Raw genomic sequence first — 22500 nt, 5'->3', positions numbered from 1 at the left:
AGCGATGGAATGGATGTGTCACAGCTATTGTTGATTATTAATGTTTCCAGAATGCTGATTTTATTTATTATTTAATGTATATACTGGATATGTATATATATATATATAATTACTAGGTACATTTTTATTACGGTAGACATTAATTGTAGAAAGAAAATTATGAATTATTGAATGTGGAAAAAACTACTGTGTGTACTTGTGCAATGATTTGTTTTTATTAACGAAAAAATAGAAATAGCCGTTACTTGTATATCATGTTATCTAAGTAATACGAAGTCAGACATACAGCACTTTACCAATATTTAGTTAAATAACGACCATATTATCTGAGTCACAGCTTGTTTGTAATTTTGAAATATGATATGAAATATTGAAATCAGATGAATTAAGAAATTAAAAGTTTACGATTTGTAGTTAAGTATGACACACATACTTCAAATTTATTCTGATGACTTAGGTTTGGATGGTCTGAATACAAGTACATATTTTTAAGTAAGTATTACATTGAGAAAACCACAGTATATCGCGTTGAATGCCCATGAATAGGAATGCAGTTATTTTGAGGAATATTCGAAAATTAACATGAGAGAACGCTTGCATTAGTGTATTAAGTATGAAACTATTCATTTCTCCATTTTACGGGGCTTCTTACCTCGGTTCTCTCTCTCTCTCTCTCTCTCTCTCTCTCTCTCTCTCTCTCTCTCTCTCTCTCTCTCTCTCTCTCTCTCTCTCTCTTCTCTCTCTCTGCTTCTGTATCTGTTTGTATCAATCCCCCTCTTTCTCGTCCTTCACATTTCTCTTCTCTCCTGCCTTCTTTCTTTCTCCCAATCTTTCCATTTTATTACATATTGTCATTACACGTGTTTGCTTGTGCAGCCATAATCTTCTATACCGTATTTTTTATTTCAGGAGGAAGTCATGAGTCAGCACCGTCCATCAAACAGCAGCACAGCAGACATGAAAATAGAGAATTTTTTATTTTTATAAGAGAAATTTGATCATCATAGAAAACGTCAACATGTTTACTCACAGACTCCTCTTTCCATTACTGTATTTCTTGATTGTCCTAATCGTACTGCCGATATTCACCAGCGATAAAGTTTATTCCATGTTTTATCAAGATGACGTGTCCAAAAACGTAGAGGTAGATCAGATGAAACTTGACTTTAGGAAGAAAGGAGTTCATAATTATTTACGAAGTTTAGATGCAGGTGCCACTCTTGAATATTACGAGGACAAATTATCTGAATCAGTTGACAATCTGATAATCATTTTCGCAAGGAAGCCCAAACACGATGATCTCCTTCTGTCGCAACTAGTAGCCGAAGTAGACCGGAATATTAGAAGGGAAAAGTTCTACAAAAGTGCCTTTTTCGTGTGTAACGTAACAAGGATTAATTTCCCAGAACTCGACCTCCTGTCTCGAATTTACCCCGTTCGGCAAGCCAAGAATACAACAAGCTGGAAGCTCTTCAATCGCGAGGAAGTCATCAAACACGACTTCGTGGAGTGCATTACCCACGCCTTATCTGAGACGAACGCCAAGCACCTGACCCTCCTTAGGGATCACGTGATTCCGTATTCCGGGTTCCTGCAGGTGCTCAATCGAGTCATCATGACGAGACTCAACCGCACGATCAGCCGCGGGGAGCTCCTGCCGGCGTACTCCTCGTGGCTCTTCCTTCACCTGCAGGAACCCGTCCCCTTCCGACACTACGAATTCAGTTTCAGTTGCGTCTACGAACTGATCCTTATCTCGAGTATCGGCGGACTCCTGTTCCTCTTGGTCTTCTGGTGGGTGGAAGAACCGCGACACCACAATCTCGTATCCGTACGACTAACCTACATCTTCTACGGCGTCCTCTACTTCTTTACCTTCGCGCTTATCATTGGACGACCTTACGTCAGCGAGCTACGCCGCTTTGCTCCGGATTTCTACCGTCTCTACGACCCTCCGGAGCCTGTCCACTTCTCTGCCATGAGTCTTCCAACAGCCAGCGCAGCCAAGCTTGTAAATTCCCTCAGCGACATCAGGTGTTCTGTGTATGTGCCTTTCCATCGTGTCTTGGATCACATGGTCAACACGATCGAACTCCCTGGTTACGTCATATCACCCAGTCTTGTCAAATACGTTGCGAGGACTTAAATGCAGAATGGGGAGTATGTTAAGCAATATTTATGTGTGCCAGTATATATATGCTTTATGCAGTTTATATCTAATACTTTTGTGTGATAACAACTCAGCAAATTATTCTTTTATCTGTTTGAGATTGTGTGACGTTGGTGCCTTTACTGTTACTTAGGTGCGTATTGTTGTTTGTAGCATATGTATATCTAGTCGTATTTTTGGCATAACCTAACTCTGCATAGAGAAAAGAACGTATTATTCGCCATCATTTATCACTGCAGTCATTTCCTTAAGGAATGCATTGTCATCGTCATTGTCATTTGCTTCTGAAATATCCTTTTATTTGGTATTTATTTAATTGTCCCTGAAAGAAGGTACTTATGACTGTTACTTACTTAAAAAATGTGCCTGATATTATATAATTTTAATACATGTGTAAATAAATGTGCCATTTTGAAGTCACCATTTTTCAACCTTGGTTTGTGAAACAAGTTATTTTCAACGTTATCGACAATGATAATTCAGATTTATATTTAAAATCATATGGATCTAAGAGCAAACACACATACATACACACATACATACACACACACACACACACACACACATATATACATATGTGTGTGTGTGTGTATGGAGACATTGTATGTGAATCATCTGTTAGCAAGTCAAGACTACTGGAATGGAACATAGTGATATATCCAAAAATATGTAATACATTTTTTGCCCCTTCAAACATATTCATTCAAATCTTACGACACATTTCTCAAATTCTGAAATGTATTTTCTGCATCAATTATTTTTAAAAGTGGCAGTGGATATTCAATATTACAGTATATTTCATCTTTATTCAACCAAATATTTTTTTTTGTCTAATTTTGTTTATAATATGGGAATGAAACAACTGGAGCAATTGGTTTACTGTATTGTAATATACATAAATATAACAACCTTGGATATTTGCAGCCTGTAGTTATCAACGTATATTAAACAGGATATGTAAATGAGACGCCATCTTTTTCGTTTTCTTTCTCGACATTTCTTTTTTTTCCATTCTTCCTCTCGCTCTAGCTTTCTCCTTCTCCCTCTCCGTCTCCTCTCTGCGATCTCATTGTTATCACCCTATTACTACTACTTGGGCGTGATTCCCATTCATAAAATACAATTGACTGCAGGTGGAATCATCAGGTTACACGTAAGAGTCTAGTACCATGCCAGCTGGTACTTCAAAGGATCATATATACCTGCCATCAACTTTTCATGAATGAGTTCGACCATTGGAAGAGTAATGGACGAAGAATCAGCGTAAAATACCTTCTGCAGTCGTTTGCCTCCGGGACAACGAGAGCGAGGTAGTCATGGGTGAAGTTGGAGTGTCATAACAGTAGTTATCTCCCGGTAGTAAGTTGTAGTAAATGTCGTTGTAGTCATTGTGATGGTTATTGTAGAAGTAGTAGTTGTAGTAGCAGTCGTTGTAATAGTTATCCGTAGTAGTAGTAGTGATGACAGTTACTCTAGAAGTGCCTCTCTATGATTCCTTGGACCGTGCTCTAGTGTGTTCTAAGAACTTGCGGATGGTCGTCCCGGAAGAGTCGTTCAGATCGAGATAGGATTGTTCTAAGGAGAAAGAAAAATAATGGGAGAAATACTTAACAGTCAAAGCTCTATGAGATAAGCTTTAAATGTGTGTGTGTGCGTGTGTGTGTGTGTGTGTCTGTTTTATGTGCGTCCGACATAACGTATATTAAATTGTTTTGCCAATTTACAGCTTCATCAATAACATGAGCATTTATTAATAAATGCAGTTGGTCTGAGAACACGATTGGACGCGCACACTCTCAATTAATACAAATTATTAACACAATTAATACAAAATATTTGGGGGAGATTTTTTAACTATTATAGTTACTAGTGATCTATATATGAAACAATATTTTGGTCTATACTAAACAAACCACAACATATAGAGTTTTGCACACAAAAAATAGTTAATCATATTTTTTTAGTTATTTAAGAATGGGTAAAAAGGAAGAATCCAGTGTGATACTAATCTAACTTCATTAACATGGGTCTCTAAGATTAAAATATATCATTAACCCTCTACAACTTTTTTTTTTTTTTTTCATCCGGCAATGGCCATACACAGAATATTAGTGCACGTATAAATGAATCTTTGTTAGTAGTTCATTCAGGAATTCTTATTTTTTCAGTGAATTGAGTTTAAGGAAAGGCTGCTTTTTGCCTCTGTCTTGGTATCACAATTTCGGCTGTGGTCAGTAGCATATTACTAGCCCAGTTGCTATCATACTGAATTATTGTGGCATGCTGTATTCTTTTTGTAAATTATGTCATAAAAATGCAATTCGATTTGCTAATATCTAAATGTTCATAATGGTAATTATTAAAATATAATTTGTAGCAGTAGCTTTAGCAGTAGTAATAGTGATAACAATAGTAAAAGTAGTAATAGTTAATAACTATAGTAAAAGTAATAGTAGTAGTAGTAATAGTAGTAGTAGCAGTAGCAGTACTATCACTATTACCAGTAGCAGTCGTAGTATTACTAGTAGTACTGGTATTAGTAGTAGTAGCAGTAGAAGTATATTAGTATATATCATCATCATCATCGTAATCATAATCATCATTAATTTCACTGCCATCACCACAATATTTGCTACTATCGTAATTAATACAAACTATTATCCTCACCTCGCCTCCTTGGGTTATTTTTATCATCTGGCCTGCCGGAGACAACGCGTAAGTAATCGACATCATCGCTCGACCCTGCTGGAATAGTGTTCGATGTTCCTAGTGTATTTTGTTTGCCCTTGTCCTTATCCGGGCTGCTTCCTCCGCCTATGCCCGAGTCCGTGTCTTTACCGGTGCTGTTGGGTTTCCCGTCGCTGTTGGGTTTCCCGTCTTCTGTAATTGTTGTCGGAGTTGTTATAGAAAACGGAATAATTAATAGGGCTAACTTTGGTAACAGTATCTTTGATATTTGAATTTTTTGGGGGATGTGATTATGCAGATGTAGATATTAATGATCTTTGGTTAACATATCAGGTATTAGAACTTGATTATGAATAATCTTTTCTTTGGCTATCGCCAGATTTAACGTTGCAACTAACCTCCTTGTTGTCGACCAGGCCCGGCAGACTGCAAATTCATCAAATATTAGAATCACACGAATGGGACAATATAAATCACAGTCATCATTATTCACACAAACTTATCAATATTTCAAATATACATACCAAATATCAAATCCCAAGCGAATAGATATAGGACCATAGGTCAAAAATACTCACCTTTACCACCACTATAACAGCACCCAGTGTATTCTTATCACTCAGTAAGTAACACGTGCCCAATATGGCAGACTGTGTAAGAAAATTACATCACTCAAAAACTCACTCAGAAATGTTTGTCCCAAGAGAACGAGAAAGCAAATGATTAAAGGTAAATCACTCTCACATCTATGAAAAAAAATGTATTTCATCAAAAAAAAAATCACTGTCGTAGATTAGTGTAGATAAAACATTACATTTCGCTGTCTATGCATTTTTGTCATTGAAATTATGATACTATTTTTAAAGCGTTGGGAGGTAACAGAGCATTCATTAATCAAATTCTTTATTTTATCTATTTTTAATTTTATGTACATATATGCATAAGTAAACGTCTTAATATTTAACCTTACTAACTAATTCACGAAATTTTGCTTCGAGTTCATCGCCCGAGTGTCCTTAAAGGAAACTCTTTCCATTATCAACAAATCACTAGAGATTAGAGTAATGTAATGTGGTTTTGATTAAGATCATGAGTTTCATGGACAACACAGCGACATCCTCCTTGTGGGTATTTTGGGTCAATGGTTATAAAGCAAAATAAATGTGCTAGGTTATATAGCACTATGGAAAGGTGTAGCATGGTGGTGAAAGGGGTGAGTAGGAGATTCTGGAGGGGGGATGTTGAAACTTCTTGGGAGGGAGGGAGAGGGAGAGAGCAAGAGGACAGTACTGGAGTAGGGAGTAAGAGAAAACCTTGTCTGGCCTCGCGTATAATGAGGCTAAGTTGGAATCTGAGACTCAAATTTAAATTTAAGGCAGCCCCTATGAAATACATTATGAGGGCCACTACAATTGGCACATGTGCGTGAATGTGCAGAACAGTTTAACCGATCATGGCCAGGTCGGGCACACAGAGGGCATCAGGCAGTGGAGCGGCAGTGTTTAGCAGGATGGCTTAGACGGCAGCAATTCTGACATTGACGGGGGGAAGGTTGATATAATCGGACAGGGAGGGACTCTCCGCCATTATAAACTTGATGGGGGAATGGTGTTGCATTCAACTAATACTGCATCCTCCACAAAGCAGGCGAGTAGGTCTTCTCCACAATCGGACCAATCGTAGACAGGTCCGTTTGTCGATACAAAAATTAAGGAAGGGATAAGGCTGGGCTGGGCCAAGTTTGACAGTTAAGTCAATTAGGGTTGATAGTGTTATAGCTTGGGATTTAAATGTAAATTGTGAGAAGGCGGGAACGACCCGGGCAGCTGCGGAAGGAAACTTTGCCTACTTGTTTTTGAAGGTATTTCTGGAAGAGGAGAGTGTTGTCAAGAGTAAGGGACTTTAAAGGGGATCATGAAAAATCGGTCCCATTTGACTAGGCTAAACAAAGTATTCAAAACGTTTGTAAAGGTGGAGGTAGTAGAAGATGGGGACGTGTGGAAGAGGGAGTAGTGTTGAGAGGGGAGTACTGCGGAGAGGTAAACAATAAGGTTGCTGAGTAGTAATAAGGGAGGAAAAGGTTGTAGATGAAGAAAGCTGTGGAGTTGGAGGATATGAAGTTGAGGATGTTGGGAGATGAGGAATGTTTTCTGGAGATTGAGTAATGAGCTGGGTCTGGGAATCGGGAGAATTTACATCTGTTCGGCTAGTTGATAAAGGGACAAATCTCAGTACCCTTAATAAAGGCATACAATTTTCACTACTGGCCATGGCAACCTTGAAGTATATTGTGTAGAGAAACAGCCAACCCGTCAAGGTCTCCTTAAGGGGTAAAGGCCAGTCAATTAAACAGAGAAAGATCGTGCTCATAGCTTCCCTTTCAATACGGCTCTCACACCGTAGGAAGTGGATGTAAAATAGGATGGAGAAGAGAAAGAAACGGAGAGGGAAAGAAGAAAAGATCGTGCAATATTATTTGAGTCTCAGGCTGAGGTCCAAGGCAGAGGTGATCCCCAGCATTGAGTCCCAGTCTCCGTTTGCTATGCTACCAACGGCAACAACGGGCATGGGATTAGGGGGGGGGGGGTATTCTGGGTTAGTCTCCTTTGCTTGGAAACTAAAAGGAACTTCTGTTACCTCTCGATATTTTTTTTGCTTCTAGACCTTTTTTGCGCTGAGATTCGACCAAGGAGGATTTCAAATCCACATGGAATTACTGATTTTACTGTATGATTAACTCTTACTAATAAAACTATTTTTAATACTTTTATGGCCTGGAAGTATGAAGTTAAATACTTGAGTACCCATTCTGTTTTCTCTTGAGGAGGCAAATGATATTTACAGATAATCTTCATTTTACTGAAAATGCATTTATTATTATCAAGACTAGCTGATTATCTTAAATAGTTATATCCTGTTACATTTAACTGAATTTCTGTAACCGCGTGTCCATGCATGTGTATGTGTGTTTGTGCGTGTGTGAAGAATGTCATAGAAGTAATATCATGCATTTATCAATGCCTTTATTCGCCGTGTTGTGGTAATAAGGCACATCAAAATACCTATATTAAGCAGAAGCAAAAGCACTATTTAGCCATCAGTTTTCAGTCATGGATCTGTCAAAATAACCAAAAAGTTTTTTATATTTTGTGCCTTGTTTGTCCTTTGAATTGGCACTGTATTTTATACTCTTAACATGAGTATACCTCTATTTGATAGCAAGACTTTACCTGATACTTCAAGGCACATCATTCCCTTTGTCTTGATTTTGTGATTAGATGCTTGTGTGTGTGTGTGTGTGTGTGTGTGTGTGTATGTGTGTGTGTGTGTGTGTGTGTGTGTGTGTGTGTGTGTGTGTGTGTGTGTGTGTGTGTGTGTGCGTGTGTGTGTTAATAACTTTTATCTATGCATCTATGCATATGTCTGTTTCAACGCATATCTAACACACGAGAATATCTTATGGGAAGCAACTGCAAACATTCCATTCAATGTTGCAACCACTCTCGTTTCTACAGGGGTGGCGCCATGCATTCTAAAGCAATGCGTCATGCAGAGAGGAGGCGCTAGTCATGACTTGCCCGTAGATTGACTTTCATGGCAGACAGCTGGCTCAGGAGGTCTTGGTTCTCTTCGACAAAGTGTCTGTAGAAGATAGATAAGATTTTTTTTTTTTTTTTTAGATTATCTTAGATGAGAGATTACTGTATAGAAGTCAAAACGATGTAAAGAAAACAGATAGATAAACAAATCAGCAAATTGAATGTCATCAAAATATTTGCACAAACATACATACATGACTACATACGTACATTATAATATATATATATATTATATATATATATTACACATGTATACATTATATATATATATATATATATATATTGTCAGAGAAAGGGAGAACAACAGGCGGATAAAGGAAGAGAGAGAGAGAGAGAGAGAGAGATGGGAAAGAGAGCGTGCGAGAGCCGTACTTGGTCTCCTCCTCGGACATCTTCTCCAACTTGGCCTTCTCCTCCTCCGACATGTCCTGGATGTGGATCTTCCAGTCGAAGGGCGGGCCTCGCACCACGGGGGGGCGTGGCTCCTCGCGCTTCCTCTCCGCCTCCCATTGGTCCCTGTGAGGAGGGGAGGACGGGTAAGGAGGGAGAGGGGTAGGGGGAGGAGGGAGAGGGGTAGGGGGAGGAGGGAGAAGGGGTAGGGGGAGGAGGGAGAGGGGTAGGGGAAGGAGGAAAAGGGGTAGGGGGAAGGAGGTGTATTTGGGCGAAAGAGAAAAGGGGAAGGGATATGAAGGAGGTATAAAGGGGAAGAGGGAAGGGGGTAAGGTATAAGGGGAAAGAGCAGAGAGAAATTTCGCAAAAGGCAGAAAGGGATAAAGGAGTAACAGATAGGGAGGAATAAGAAAATGTGCAAATTAAGGTAGACAGGAAAAGAGAGCGCGGTATAAAAAGTAAGAGTGAATTAAGGAAGGGAGGAATAGGTTAAATGAAGGTAGGATGGAGATGGGAAGAAAGGGAGAAGGGTGAAGAGTAGGAAGTGAGAGGAAGAAGGGAAAGGTAATGGTAGGAAGGAAGAGGGGAGAGGGAAGGGAGAGGGAGGGGGGAGGATGCAGACTAGGGAGGAAGCGGGAGGGAGATTCCAGGTTTCTTGTTGTTGTTGTTTTACGTTACTTTCACGTAGATTTTCTTGTTGGATTAGTTTGACTACGTGATTGTGGTAATTGTGATGTGTGTGTGTGCGTATCTACGTGTCTTTGATTGCGTTTGCGGTGATGATAATATGGTCATGTTTGGCAATATCAAAACAGAATTGTGATCGGGAATTCAACTTAATATGTAATTACATGTAACTTATGTAACTTAGTAGTCATAAATATAGTTGGTAAGCATATCACGCACCGAAATATACACACATTTAACACACACACACACACACACACTCACACACACACACATACACACACACACACACAAACACACACACATACACATACACATACACACACACACACACACAAAAAAAAAAAAAAAAAACACATACCACGGAAAGAACACAGAAATAGATTAACAATAAATAGGCAAATAGACAGAATCAAGAAAAAAAGATACATCGATTCATCCGACGAACTTTTTCTTTGTGCAAGATGAATGAAAGTGCTCTTGGACGAAATACATTTACTTACAAGAAAGAAGGAACGTGCTTGAAGAGGGTAGCCTCAAGAAAACCTGTCTTGCATAATGTTCTGAATATCTTAAACAAGGACAAAGTATAAAACCTCGAAGAGAGGGCATTGTGATAAACGTAGAAAGAAATATGAGTATTAATAGCTCCACATACCAAAAGCTGTTATTGACGGATTTCAATTAAATCCTAACCGCAAAAATGTGTAGGCCTACACAAAAATAAGTTCATTAAAATGGGAGACAAAAGTTTCGAAATCCTTCTCCCGGATTTAACCTTTGGCTGTGAAGATAAAATTCTTAAGGTAATGCGTAAAAGGATTTCAAAACTCATCTTTCAATAAACCTATTTTTGGTACAACTTTTTTACTTTTGTCTCGACATAACTGTTTTATTTTCCTATCAGCAATATGACAAGCAAAACATTTTTTTCTAATTTCCTTTTCCTTTTTTTTGAGAAACCTTTTCATGCATCATGATGACTAATTTTAAAAATTCGTTTTACCTCACGAAATCTCTCAAGCACCTTCGTCACCTGTTCCCCAGCTGTTTATAATAAAGATAACTGATATCTTAGTTGCTAGACGCCTTGCGTTTTCTATTCTCCCATTTTTACATGATTTCCTCATTCTCATTTATCTGTCTTTCTCTTATCAAATAATCTGATATTGATTGAAAAAATCTAAGAAAATCTGATTGCAGGTATCATGAGTTTGAGCTTAAACTCTATAATATCGATATTCGATTTCTTACTGTATACTCCAATCTACACCGATCTTCCTAACATGCATAAGCCAGGGCACAGACGCATATCCAAGGCTATAATGCAGAGTTGTTACAGAAGCCAGTCAAGTGGTTTAAGGAAACAAATGAATTTTGAAAACAAATAGTAATACCACGGCGGTTTGACCTTTTTAGGTAGATGCATCTCCCTACATAAAATCTACACACATACCCCAGATCTTCAGAAATTGATTAATCATCCCCTGCCCTACTTCTGCAAGGAACACTTTATATACAATTCCGAACTTACAACGCCGGAGTGGTTTGTATCTCCATGTCGGAATGTTGTGGCTTCGCTGTCTGGATCTCTGTGTGTTCCCTGGAAGGTGGGGTTGTCTGAACCTCAAGAGTGTTCACATGCCCCTTTTGAGGCTCGTCTGGTCGGCTGGCGTGCCCTGGGCTCTCCGTTGTCTCGACTGGCGGGAGGTCGACGACAGCGCCAGGTGTGTATTCCGGCTTTTGAGACCGACTGGTGTAGGGATGCATGGAAGGTATATATGTTCTCTGTTAGGTTCTGGATGTCTTGCTCGTTTTCTTTTTTGCAAGTAATGGGTAAATGAGATTGAGGTTTAGTAGATTGTTGGGTGTTCCAAGATATCCGTTAAGGGAAGATTAAATGGTGTGTAAGTAGGTTTCAGAGGAGCCTCGGGTATGTCAAGAAATACGTGGCTTTTATAGTTGATAATTTTACTAGGCTGGTCACTATAAGAAAGTCAATCACTAATTATCAAACCAGTGTGCAGGCATATGTAAGCATGTGAGAGCATCAGGCAGGCCAGGTACAGAAGGACCGAGTTTACAGTTTTATCTCTAGTAATTTAACAAACTTTGGAGGCAAGACCCCAGTGACTTCACTCAAGTAAAGCGTCTGTTCACTGTGGCTCTAAATCATTCTCTGTGTGCGAGGAATGGCCGAGTTGCCATTCACTAGCAGTGCGGTATTTGAACTCCGGTTAACTAGACTACCAGCTGAGCACAACTAGTAAACCGGGTACTATGTATATGTGTGTGTGTGTGTGTGTATATATACACACATATGTGTATATATATTATAAATATGGAGTATATATATGTATATATACATATATGTCTATCTAAATATTATAAATATACTGTATATATAATATTAATATAGTATTTATAGACTATATATATACTATATGTATGTATATATATATACATACACTATAATTTTACTATATATATGTGTATAAATATACAAATTATAAATATAGTATATAAATATGTGTGTCTGTGTGTGTATGTATGCATGTATATATATATACTATATTTATAATATGTGTGTGTGTGTGTGTATGTGTGTGTGTGTGTGTGTGCGGTTGTGTTTGTGTGTATAAATTAAGTATAGATACATATATGTATATATATGTATACATTAAGTATAGATACATATATGTATACATTAAGTATAGATACATATATGTATATACTTATATATATACACACATATTTATATATATATATAAACATATGTATATATTTATGTGTACATATATATGTATATATTTATATATATGTATTTATTTATATATATAATATATGTGTTTATTTACATATATAATATATATATATATATATACGTATATATATGTATATAAATATAATATATACATACATACATTATATATATATATATATATATATATATATTCAAACAGCGCACTGGTTCTAGTTTTTAACTAGGTCTACATCTATATCCTTTACACATGCTTGTTTTTTTATAAGCAGAGTGTTCCCATGAGACGCCAATCATGTCTGTTTCATTAAAGCTGAACCTACTATTTAACAGTAATTCACGTTATGCAAGTCCTTGAAGTCCAGTTGTCAAAGTTTAAGTAGAGGAACACAAAGAAGTCACTGCTTGTAAAGCTTGTAAAAAGACGATCATTGCCAAAGTAGTAATAACGATAATTGGAAGAACCAGTATAATGGTTGTTAAGTTGTGATGTTATGGTCTTCGAGCGTGTTCTGATTCTGGGATTTTCTGTTGAAGTTATTCTTTTGATGGAGTGGTAATAGTAGCAAGAATAAATTAAAAGGTCGAATTAAAAGATTGTTTGTAATGTCATTTGATGAGTTATACACACGAAGTACAGGAAAATCACGAATCATAAGGACTCTTATCATAGTGATGATAGTAGATAAAAACACAGAAGAAAAATAAGAGAAACAGAATAAGAAATATCAACCGAGCCATTAACCAAGCCTTTTCCCAAAAAGGATTACGTAGCATGAATTAACTGTTTTGTTCATCGCTTTATTCATGTCAAAATGCAAGCTGGTACAACCTAAGAGGTCATTCGCATTTCCCTGCTGGCATGCAAATAAGGTATAAACAGATTCATCAGGCAAAACATGCAGGTAGCAACGTCATGGATGCAAATCAACACTGCTCACATCTGCTTCTGCCATCCTTCCACAATCACCAAAAACTCTTCAGACAAATTGTGTCAACACAAGAGGGGAAATATGAGAAGAAATCCAAAAATGTGGACAAAAATCGAAAAATAAAAATCATGGGAAATTTCAAAATTCAAAAACGGTTTACCATGCACGTATCAAAAATTCATATGCATAAAAAATCCAAATGAAGAATAGAAATGTATCAAAAATCTGTTTAGGGATAAAAACGGTAAAGTAACACAAAAATATAGATGTATGCAAAAATATACATATATACATATATATATATATACAAAAACGACATACAGCCCCGATAGTACGGTCTGTGAATGTGTATATACATATATACATATGTATATACATATATATATACACACACATACATTATAATACAAAAAACTTGTTTGTTATTTTCACACTAAATATTTACATTCAAACCACAAAAATCCATCGAATCTTGCCATAATTAATTCTCAAACAACCAAACGACCCCACAACTCACACTAACCCACATAAAAAGCTTTTAGTATTTTCCGTGTTGAAAAAAGCTTAGCCGCTGTGGAAGCGTATTAAGCGGATATTACACAACGTTGAAGGAAAAAATAGAGCTTGTATCACGATCGTTGAATTAATAAACCATAATTCCTTTATCTTTGTCTCTTCTTTTATAAATTTTCATGTTAGATAAACTACTGAATATATATTTTACTTAAGAAAAAAAAACTAGATTGTAATAACGTATGATATTTATGTAATAACCAATTGGTGTCCTTTATCTGTTAATTAATAGGCTTTAATAGTGATATTTGAAATGTATGAAACCGATTGGAATATTGGGTGATACCCGCTACTTTATGGAAGCTGTGTTTCACTTTTCTTAACAATGGAAGCATATTACCCTGAAAGTTAAATATTGTAATTTGAATATGAATACGTCAACCTGTGTTTTTATATGAAGTAGAGCAAAATATAATGGCAGCCGTGGTAATAGTGATAAGAGTAATAGTAACAGTAATAATAATAAATATGAAAATAATAGTTATAATGATGACAATGATAATGATAATGGTAATGACAATAACAATGATAATGATGCTAATAATAAATGTATTAAATGAGACTGATAATAATAATTATAACAGCACCGGGAATAATAAAAATAGTAATAATAATAATAAAAATAATAATAATTATTATTAATATTATTATCATTATTATTATCATCATACCTCATTATTATCATCATCATCCTCATTATAATTATCATTATCATCATCATTACCATTATCATTATAACTATAATCATCATCATTATTATTACTATCATAAATGATACCATTACCATAATCACTGACAATATTATCAAGACCAATAGCAAAACTCATACTCTATAGTTCAGACGACCAGCGCGCCTACCGGTTATAGCCCTTCTGAGGAACTGGGACTGCCGGTGTTAAGGGCTTCGGTCGTTTCCGGTCGTCACTTGTCCTGGGCATTTTGACAGGTGTGGTCGGTCTAATAGGAAGAAGGAGGGGGAGGTTAGTGCTTCAGAACATTGGTTTGCGTGTCCTTCGGCGCTGCGGTCTCTCTCTCTCTGGGCCGGTTGTAACAGCTGTCTCGGAAGGTTGTGGATGAGTTCGGGGGTGTTTTGTTGAGTAAGGGTGGTTCGTCTCAATTGCTTTGTTAAATGGTTGGGTGGTTTGGGTGTACGGTTGTGGATCCATAAAGTTGCGATAGGGTGTTTATATGCACTTGTTTGACATCGGTAGGTTGTATGGAGTGGATCAGTTTTGTTTTCTAAACTCATTATTGGATTCTGATGAAGTTATGAGGTCTGGAAACTAGCAATTCATGGTTTTTAAGGATTGCTCGATTATGGCACTTATGGGAAAGATGACAAATTTATCATAGTTTAGAAAATGTTCTCTGATTAATCTTGTACACTTAAGTCATTGATGAATAATTTTGAAAACTTGTGCACTTTACCTGATTGGCACGATATAGATACATTTCCTCACACAACCGATAATTGTACATAGTTTTCATCCTCACCAGAGTATGAAACTATGAAGCTGGTGAATAGACTTTTGCAACTTTAGATGTCCATAACTGTACACAGAAAGACATATACCTGTCTTGTAAGTAAGAATTTCCGAAAAGAGTACTTACAGGAACTGTCCCTTTTGTTTATTAGGACACATCGACATTTTTTTTTGCATTTCGTTCCATAGAGGCACACTTTGGATATCATCCTAAATGCTTTAAGATTAGGATTATTGTAATATGTACTTACACTTGTCATAGTCTGTTTTTAAATAGATAAGAGTGCAGTAAAATTAAGAATCTGACACACATCAATCCCGTCTCATTGGATCGTGAGTTGGCCATCTCCCTTTCAATAAGAGGACCAAAAGACATGATTTTAGTAAGTGTAATGAAATCTTTCTTGTGTTTGACAAATTGATGCTATTAGTAGTCGTCTTTTAAGATTTGTGATTGTTTTAAAGAAGTAAACAGTATATTACTCCTTACGCATCAAAGAACTTGTTAGGTGCTCTGGCTGCTAACAGCCTCGAGTCGGACTTGAGATTGAGACCGAAGTCGTTGTCCTGGTTTGCGAATCTGTGGAGGGGGAGAAATGAGTGATTTGAAAATGGGAATGGTTTTATGTTTTATGAATGACTGTGCATTTTGTGAATGGCTGAATATTACGTTGGTTTATCTCTTTGTCTAAGTCATCATATCTGGTACTTTTCTTGAATACCTACTTGACCGTAAATTTTATCTTTTCTCAACCCCCCTTCAGCTCTCCCCCTTCTAATCACCCACCCCACTCATCCATCCACCCATACACCCACCCATCCACAAACCCATTAACCACCCAAACACCCACCCGCTCCCTCACCCACCCACCCACCCACAAACCCACTCACCACCCCCACACCCACAAACCCACTCACCACCCCCACACCCACCCACACCCACCTACCCACTCACCATCCCCACCCCCACCCACCAACACCCCCACACCCACTCACCCACCCACCCACACCCCCACGCCCACTCACCCACACCCCCACACCAACTCACCCACCTCTTCTTCCCGTCCGGCAGGCTGTTGGCCTTCTGCAAGTTGCGTTCGTCGCGGGTGCTGTGCCTGGAGGAGGTGGGCAGAGAGGACGCGGCTTCGTCAGCGGCTGCCAAGGTCCTCGCCCTCTGCACCTTCTTCTTCTCCGCGGCCTCCTGCTGTAGCCGCTCCATGTGCTTCAGCTGGGCTTCGCGACGACGGGATTGCTGGGGGGAGAGGAGGAGGAGGAGAAGTAGAGAGAGGAGAGTAAGGAAGGGAGGGAAGGAAGGGGGGAGGGAGGAGAGAGAGAGAGAGGGGGGGGAGGGGGAAGAAAAGGGAAGGAGAGGGAAGGGGAAGGGGGGGAGGAGGGGGAAGGAGAAGGAGAAGGAGAGAGAGAGAGAGAGAGAGAGAGAGAGAGAGAGAGAGAGAGAGAGAGAGAGAGAGAGAGAGAGAGAGAGAGGGGGGGGGGGGGGGAGAGAGAGAGAGACAGAGGAGAGAGGAGAGAGGAGAGAGAGAGAGAGAGAGAGAGAGAGAGAGAGAGAGAGAGAGAGAGAGAGAGAGAGAGAGAGAGAGAGAGAGAGAGAGAGAGAGAAAGAGAGAGAAGAGACAAAACAGACAAAATCTATGGCCATGGATATCTATCATAAAAAAAATTGTGATGATGCTTAGCAATCACCATTATGCTAGGTTTTAACATTCCAGTAATATCAACCACGATATCTAAAAAAAGAAACAGGATCAAAACTCGTTTACCTCTTCCTCTTTTCTCCTCCTTTTCTCCTGTTCCGCCTCATACTCCGCCTTCATCCTCTCCTGTTGCCTCTTCATATTCTCCTCCATCAGCCTGTCCTCCAGTTCTTCCTTTTTCCTCTTTTCTTCATCCAACTGTTTCTTCATCTGCGCCTGCCAGCTGAGTTCTCCTTGAAGCTGCTCCGCGCGACCTCTCAGCTGCGCGTCTCTCTCATCCGAGGTCTTAGGTGAAAGGGGTCAAAGGTCAGCGCCGTTGCTATGGTAACCTGGGTTTTGTGTGGTCACGTGACTGAGAAATGTTTTTGTTTAAGTGCATAAGCGGTATTTTTTTATTTTTTTTATCGTGAAGTATGTACTTTTTATTGATAGGAAAATTTTTGTTTAATTCTTTGTAAACAAGCTTTGAGTGACCTCACTTTCAGATTGTTTTCGGGTTTAATGAATTGTAAAGTTGATTGATTTTAAGAAGATATGGAATGATTTAGATGTTTAAAACTGAAAACTGATTCAAAGGTAATATAACTGAAAATAACCACCCGTACCTAAAATTCTCTAAAAGTCATGTATTTAATATAGTAACCACAGTTGCAATCACTACTAAGGTTTCGAACTATATTTTCCTACTTCAAACCAATCAAATACTAATAGACAGACTATAAAATATTACTTTTAGAAATGGAAGGAAATGTGCAAGCAACCACTTACCATATTTGCATGCAGACGATATCCTCGTCCACCTCCTCCTCCTCCTCCTCCTGCTCCTCCTCCACCAAACGAGGGCTCATATCCACTGTAAGTAGAACTATGCATTATTTTTTTTGTCCTGAGTAATTTTTTACCTTTTTTACGAATTATGAAATGATGGATGTGGAATGATTTCATGAACGTTTACGAGAGTGAGTTCATTGGTTTGTTTACAGCCGGAGGAAGGCCTCGCAAGGTTTTACGTATGTAGGATTCTCTTCAGAGTAAATTATATCTTGACTGCGAAGTACACTGTATAGAAGCCTCCCCTTCAAAGAAACTACATTTGAGCCTTTCCTTATTAACAAATATAAATTGAAGCCTTTTCTACAAAATTGACCATATCTAAGCTTTCCCGTCAAAGTAAACTATATCTAAGGCTTTCCTTCAAAGTAAACTATGTGTAAGCCCCCACTTCAAAATAACCTATATCAAAGGCTTCCCTTCATAGTAAACTGTATCAAAGTCTTCCTTACTTAACTCATATGCTCCCAGGGCTGTGTACACGAATGCAATATAACGAAGACAAGCACATACATCCAAACTAAGAAGATGAATTGCTCAACTCTAACATTGTCAACATCTGCGCCACAGTTATCTTTGTTATCTAGTTCAGCTATTCATATCCAACCAACTAATATTACAGATATAAAGCCGTTGTTTTATTTATGAAAGCATAGTAATACACTAGCTATAGCTATCCATGTGCATATAAATGTAAATATATATGTGTGCGAGTGTGTGTGTGTGTGTGTGTGTGTGTGTGTGTGTGTGTGTGTGTGTGTGTGTGTGTGTGTGTGTGTGTTTAGATGCGTGCGTGTGAGTGTGCTATATGATGGCCCGCTTTTCTTGTTGTATCTCCTAATACTTTTTAAAGTTATAGTTAAAGGGCTACCGCCAAATACACGGAAATTAGTTTTTCTTCTACACCTATATGCATTTACAAATACACATGCTACAATACTAATACAAAAAGTGCCTGACGTATTCCCAATTACTTCAGTCTATACATTTCACTTGAAAGGACTATATACCTTTTATTATTTGGGTTCTTAGTAGAGTGGTATTATCATTACTTTTATTTCCAGGTATCAATGGGAATAACGATTTCTTTCCAGAAAATGTAAGTATTAAGTGCACTTTTCAAGCGATTGCATGACAATAGGACTTTAGTCATGCAAAAGTTTTGTCTGATTTCTCAAGTTTGCTGTGCAGCATATTCTTTTGTGTTTTAATGTACAGTGTTATCTGTTTGCATTTGTGAATGTACGCAGTATGTGCGTGTGTGTGTGTGTGTGTGTGTGTGTGTGTGTGTGCGTGTGTGTGTGTGTGTGTGTGTGTGTGTGTTTCTTTGCACCTGTGGGCATAACACCAATCACAACAACGAATCTAGTATCACCATCATACCCTGCACCACCATAGCCACCACCACCGCCAGCACCATAGCCGCCGTTGTTGTAACCTCCTCCTCCTCCTCCGTAACCGCCATAACCGCCGCCGTAACCGCCATAACCGCCAAAACCGCCGTAACCCGCTCCGGCTTCTTTTACAGTCGTAGCGGTTTCGTTCATTGTTATCGGCTTGCGACTGGCGTAGTCTGCGCCGCCGTAGCTGTTACGCCGTTCTGTGGGGGGAGGGGGGAGGGGGTTAGGGAAATGAGGGGAGCGATGGAGGGGGGAGGGATATGAGGGGAGCGATGTAGGGGGGAGGGGAGGGGTTTAGGGAAATGAGGGTAGCGATTGAGAGGGGAGGGGGAGGGAAATGAGGGGAGCGATGGAGGGGGGAGGGGGAGGGGTTTAGGGAAATGAGGGGAGCGATGGAGGGGGGGGGAGGGGGATGGGATGTGGAGAGGGCATGGGGGGGATGATGGGATGGAGAGAGGGAGGGGGAATAAGGGAGAGTGAGGGTGTTGGGGGATGAGAGGGGTGGGGAGAGGGAGGGAGTTAGGGAGATAGGGTGGGGGAAAAGGACGATATTACGGTGTGGAATGAGGGAAGGGAGAGGGTGGGGGACGAATGAGAGGAAAGGGGGAAGAAGTGGAGATAGGGAGAGCAGAGGAGAGGGATAATGGGTGGAAGAGGTAAGGGAAAGAAAAAAAGAGGGAAAGAGAAGAAGAGGGAAAAAGGGATAAAGGGGATGGGGAAGAGTAGAGGAAGAGTAGGAGGGTATAAAGTGTAACAGGAGTAAGGAAAAGAAAAAAAAAGAAAGGAGTAGAGGGAGAGGAGAGATACGGGAGAAAAAAAAGTATGTGAAGACAGAGGTCGAGAGATTGTGAACAAGATAAGTGTAAGAAAAGGAAAGGGGATAAAGGTGGGGGGATAGACAACGGAAATGGGAGGGGGATGGAACAAGGGAAGAGGGAGTGGATCGGTGAGGAAAAGAGAACAGGTTGGGAGTGGATAGCCAGATAGAAAAAAATGGAGGGTGAGAGAGAGAGAGCAGGGAATTTAATTAAATTTTGGTCGAGAAAAGTTTATTTTATTACTTTGGTTTTCATATACTCGGTAGCTTAATTATATTATTTAATTTTGCGTGTACGAGGAGAGAGTCAAGATAAGAGAAGATAAAGAAAAAAACAAATGAAAAGAAAAGAAACGAAATAATCAGCAACAGGAACAGAAACAGCAAAAGAAGACGCGAAAGAAAATAGGAAAATTAGAGAAGGAAAAAAAAAAAAAAAAAAAATACCTCCCCCCCCTAAAAAAGAGAAAGAGTGAAGGATAAAATAAAGATAAAAAAAAACAAAAAAAAAAAAAAAACGATGAAAAAAGACATTGAAAGACACTGAAAGAAGGAGACCGGAAGACAAGACACGATCTCCCGAAGCCGAGATCCTCACCAACGCCTCTCGTAGGAACAGCTTCAGGATCTTGGAAGGATGGCTCGTAGGACGTCGGGATGCCCATAGCAGCGTAAATCCTTTCATCTTCTTCTCTCTCTCTTCTCTTCGCCGCTTCTCTCTCAGCCACTTGCCTCTTCAGGTCTTCCAGCGCCTGGCGACTCCGCTCTTGTCGAAGGGAATCTCTCGTGCCTGATGCAGGAGACGGGGCCTTAGGGTGGGGTCGGAAGGCTTCCCGGCAGGGGTTTCGAAAAGCTTATTTTTGTGTTTTCGTTTTTTTTTTTCTGGTTTTTTTTTTTTTTTTTTTTTTTTTTTTTTTTTTTTTTTTTTTTTTTTTTTTTTACTATTATTATTATCCTTGTATTGGTTTACGGTTTATGATAGTGGGGTAGATTTTTTTTTCTTTGTTGATGTGTTATATGTAAGTTATGATGCTATGAAAGATATAAGCTAAAGACAAGATCTATTTACCCAAAAGAAAAACAGAAAAAAAAGAAAGAAAAAACTAAAACTATTATCTTAAATATTAATGAAAAAATAACACGAGTAAAAAGCTTTCACTGACCTGAATTATCGAAAATAGAAGACGTGGTAGCTAAGTACTTATTCTGTGCCGCCCTGAACCTAGCGTTGTTTATCCACCCGTCGTCATACTGCAACAGGTAAACAATCGCACCTTATAGAAACGCATTTGGTGTTATCTACTGTAACGCATGCAGAGGAGAGAGGAAAGTCTCGGAATTTTGTATTCTGTACCAGCGCTATGAGGAGAATCTGCCATATGCTGCATGTAAATGTGTTAGTTTATATATATATATATATATATATATATGAGTAGATATAAACAAATATATATTCATATATATGTATATATTGTAGTGAGAACTTTCTACTGTGTCGAGTGGAAGAAAGAGTTACTACTTTTACAGATACGCTAACGCAATTAAGAGTATCTATTGAAACGCATGCATAAAGGGGGGTTATTCGGTCCACCCAAGATATCATACAACTACCTACTGTGGCAAATATGAAGACAGATACTCTGTATTACATAACAGCGAAGAGTACCTAACGTAACGTGCATATAGAGGAAAATCGATCCTCAGAGAAGAGTAACGAGTTTGAGACTGTCTACTTCAACGCATGCAAAAGGGGAAACGTATTCTTCCTTGGTAGCTGGAAAGGGGAAACAGCACAGTAACGTAAATGACTATGTCTGCTGCAGCACATGCAGAAGAGGGGGAAATATGAATCTTAAAGATTAAAAGTATTGCAAGCATTCGGGCACTGCGAAAGAGAGTAACGCAACTAAAACCTTTTGTGAAAAAGACGTAATTTATAGATAAGGAGAATATTCAGCAAATATGAGCAATGCTAATTAACAGCTCTTTAGAGCAAAAGGCGTAAAGCATTTCATGAAGAGGAATAATTAAGTAAGATAACGCAGAAACTGTTAGGGGAAGATACGAAGAAATATTTTAAGGAAGATTTAGCTAGTAGTAATGACGCATTTGAAATACTAAGCAAAGAGACGTACGTCAAAAGCATTCTAAGAATAACCAGCGAAACATACTAACGCATTTAGAAAGAGACGAGAAAGCTTTTCAAGGGAGGAGAATTTACCAAGAATGAAAATGAAAAACGGACTCAGAGCTCTCAAGCAAAGACATGAAGTATTTGAAGGGGATAAAAGCTTACCATATCCCGATTGAGGTTACCGTCGCTTAGGGTAGAACGCAACCCAGCGGTACTCGGCCGGGCAAGGCTGTAAGAAAAAAGAAACCGACGGAATTTTATGAAAAGCGAACGATACTTTGGGAAACAATGCAAGGCGAACGGCCGCTTGGACTAACAAAAG

The 22500-nt window shown here is 38.8% G+C and overlaps 2 protein-coding genes across 2 annotated transcripts in view; one reads left to right on the top strand and one right to left on the bottom strand.

Moving 5' to 3' along the window:
* LOC125040099 overlaps positions 1-2586 on the top strand; it is a 3540-nt gene extending 954 nt beyond the window's left edge. Inside the window, exon 2 of the mRNA XM_047634597.1 lies at positions 910-2586. Coding sequence (XP_047490553.1) covers positions 1019-2146 — 1128 coding nt within the window. The 5' untranslated portion in view covers positions 910-1018 and the 3' untranslated portion in view covers positions 2147-2586. The remainder of the gene's footprint in view (positions 1-909) is intronic.
* Positions 2587-3037: 451 nt separating this feature from the next.
* Positions 3038-22500, bottom strand: part of LOC125040098 (GRB10-interacting GYF protein 2-like) — a 41577-nt gene continuing 22114 nt past the window's right edge. The window contains exons 3-13 of the mRNA XM_047634596.1: positions 17765-17849; positions 17063-17281; positions 16337-16536; positions 15775-15864; positions 14659-14757; positions 11069-11287; positions 8830-8973; positions 8437-8500; positions 5257-5284; positions 4838-5050; positions 3038-3745 (exon numbers count right to left, since the gene is read on the bottom strand). Of these exons, the coding sequence (XP_047490552.1) occupies positions 3657-3745; positions 4838-5050; positions 5257-5284; positions 8437-8500; positions 8830-8973; positions 11069-11287; positions 14659-14757; positions 15775-15864; positions 16337-16536; positions 17063-17281; positions 17765-17849 (1450 nt within the window). The 3' untranslated portion in view covers positions 3038-3656. The remainder of the gene's footprint in view (positions 3746-4837; positions 5051-5256; positions 5285-8436; positions 8501-8829; positions 8974-11068; positions 11288-14658; positions 14758-15774; positions 15865-16336; positions 16537-17062; positions 17282-17764; positions 17850-22500) is intronic.

The sequence above is a fragment of the Penaeus chinensis genome, chromosome 28 (genome assembly GCF_019202785.1).
Source record: "Penaeus chinensis breed Huanghai No. 1 chromosome 28, ASM1920278v2, whole genome shotgun sequence".
In the NCBI taxonomy this organism is placed as follows: domain Eukaryota; kingdom Metazoa; phylum Arthropoda; class Malacostraca; order Decapoda; family Penaeidae; genus Penaeus; species Penaeus chinensis.
This window is presented reverse-complemented; position numbering and strand designations above follow the sequence as displayed.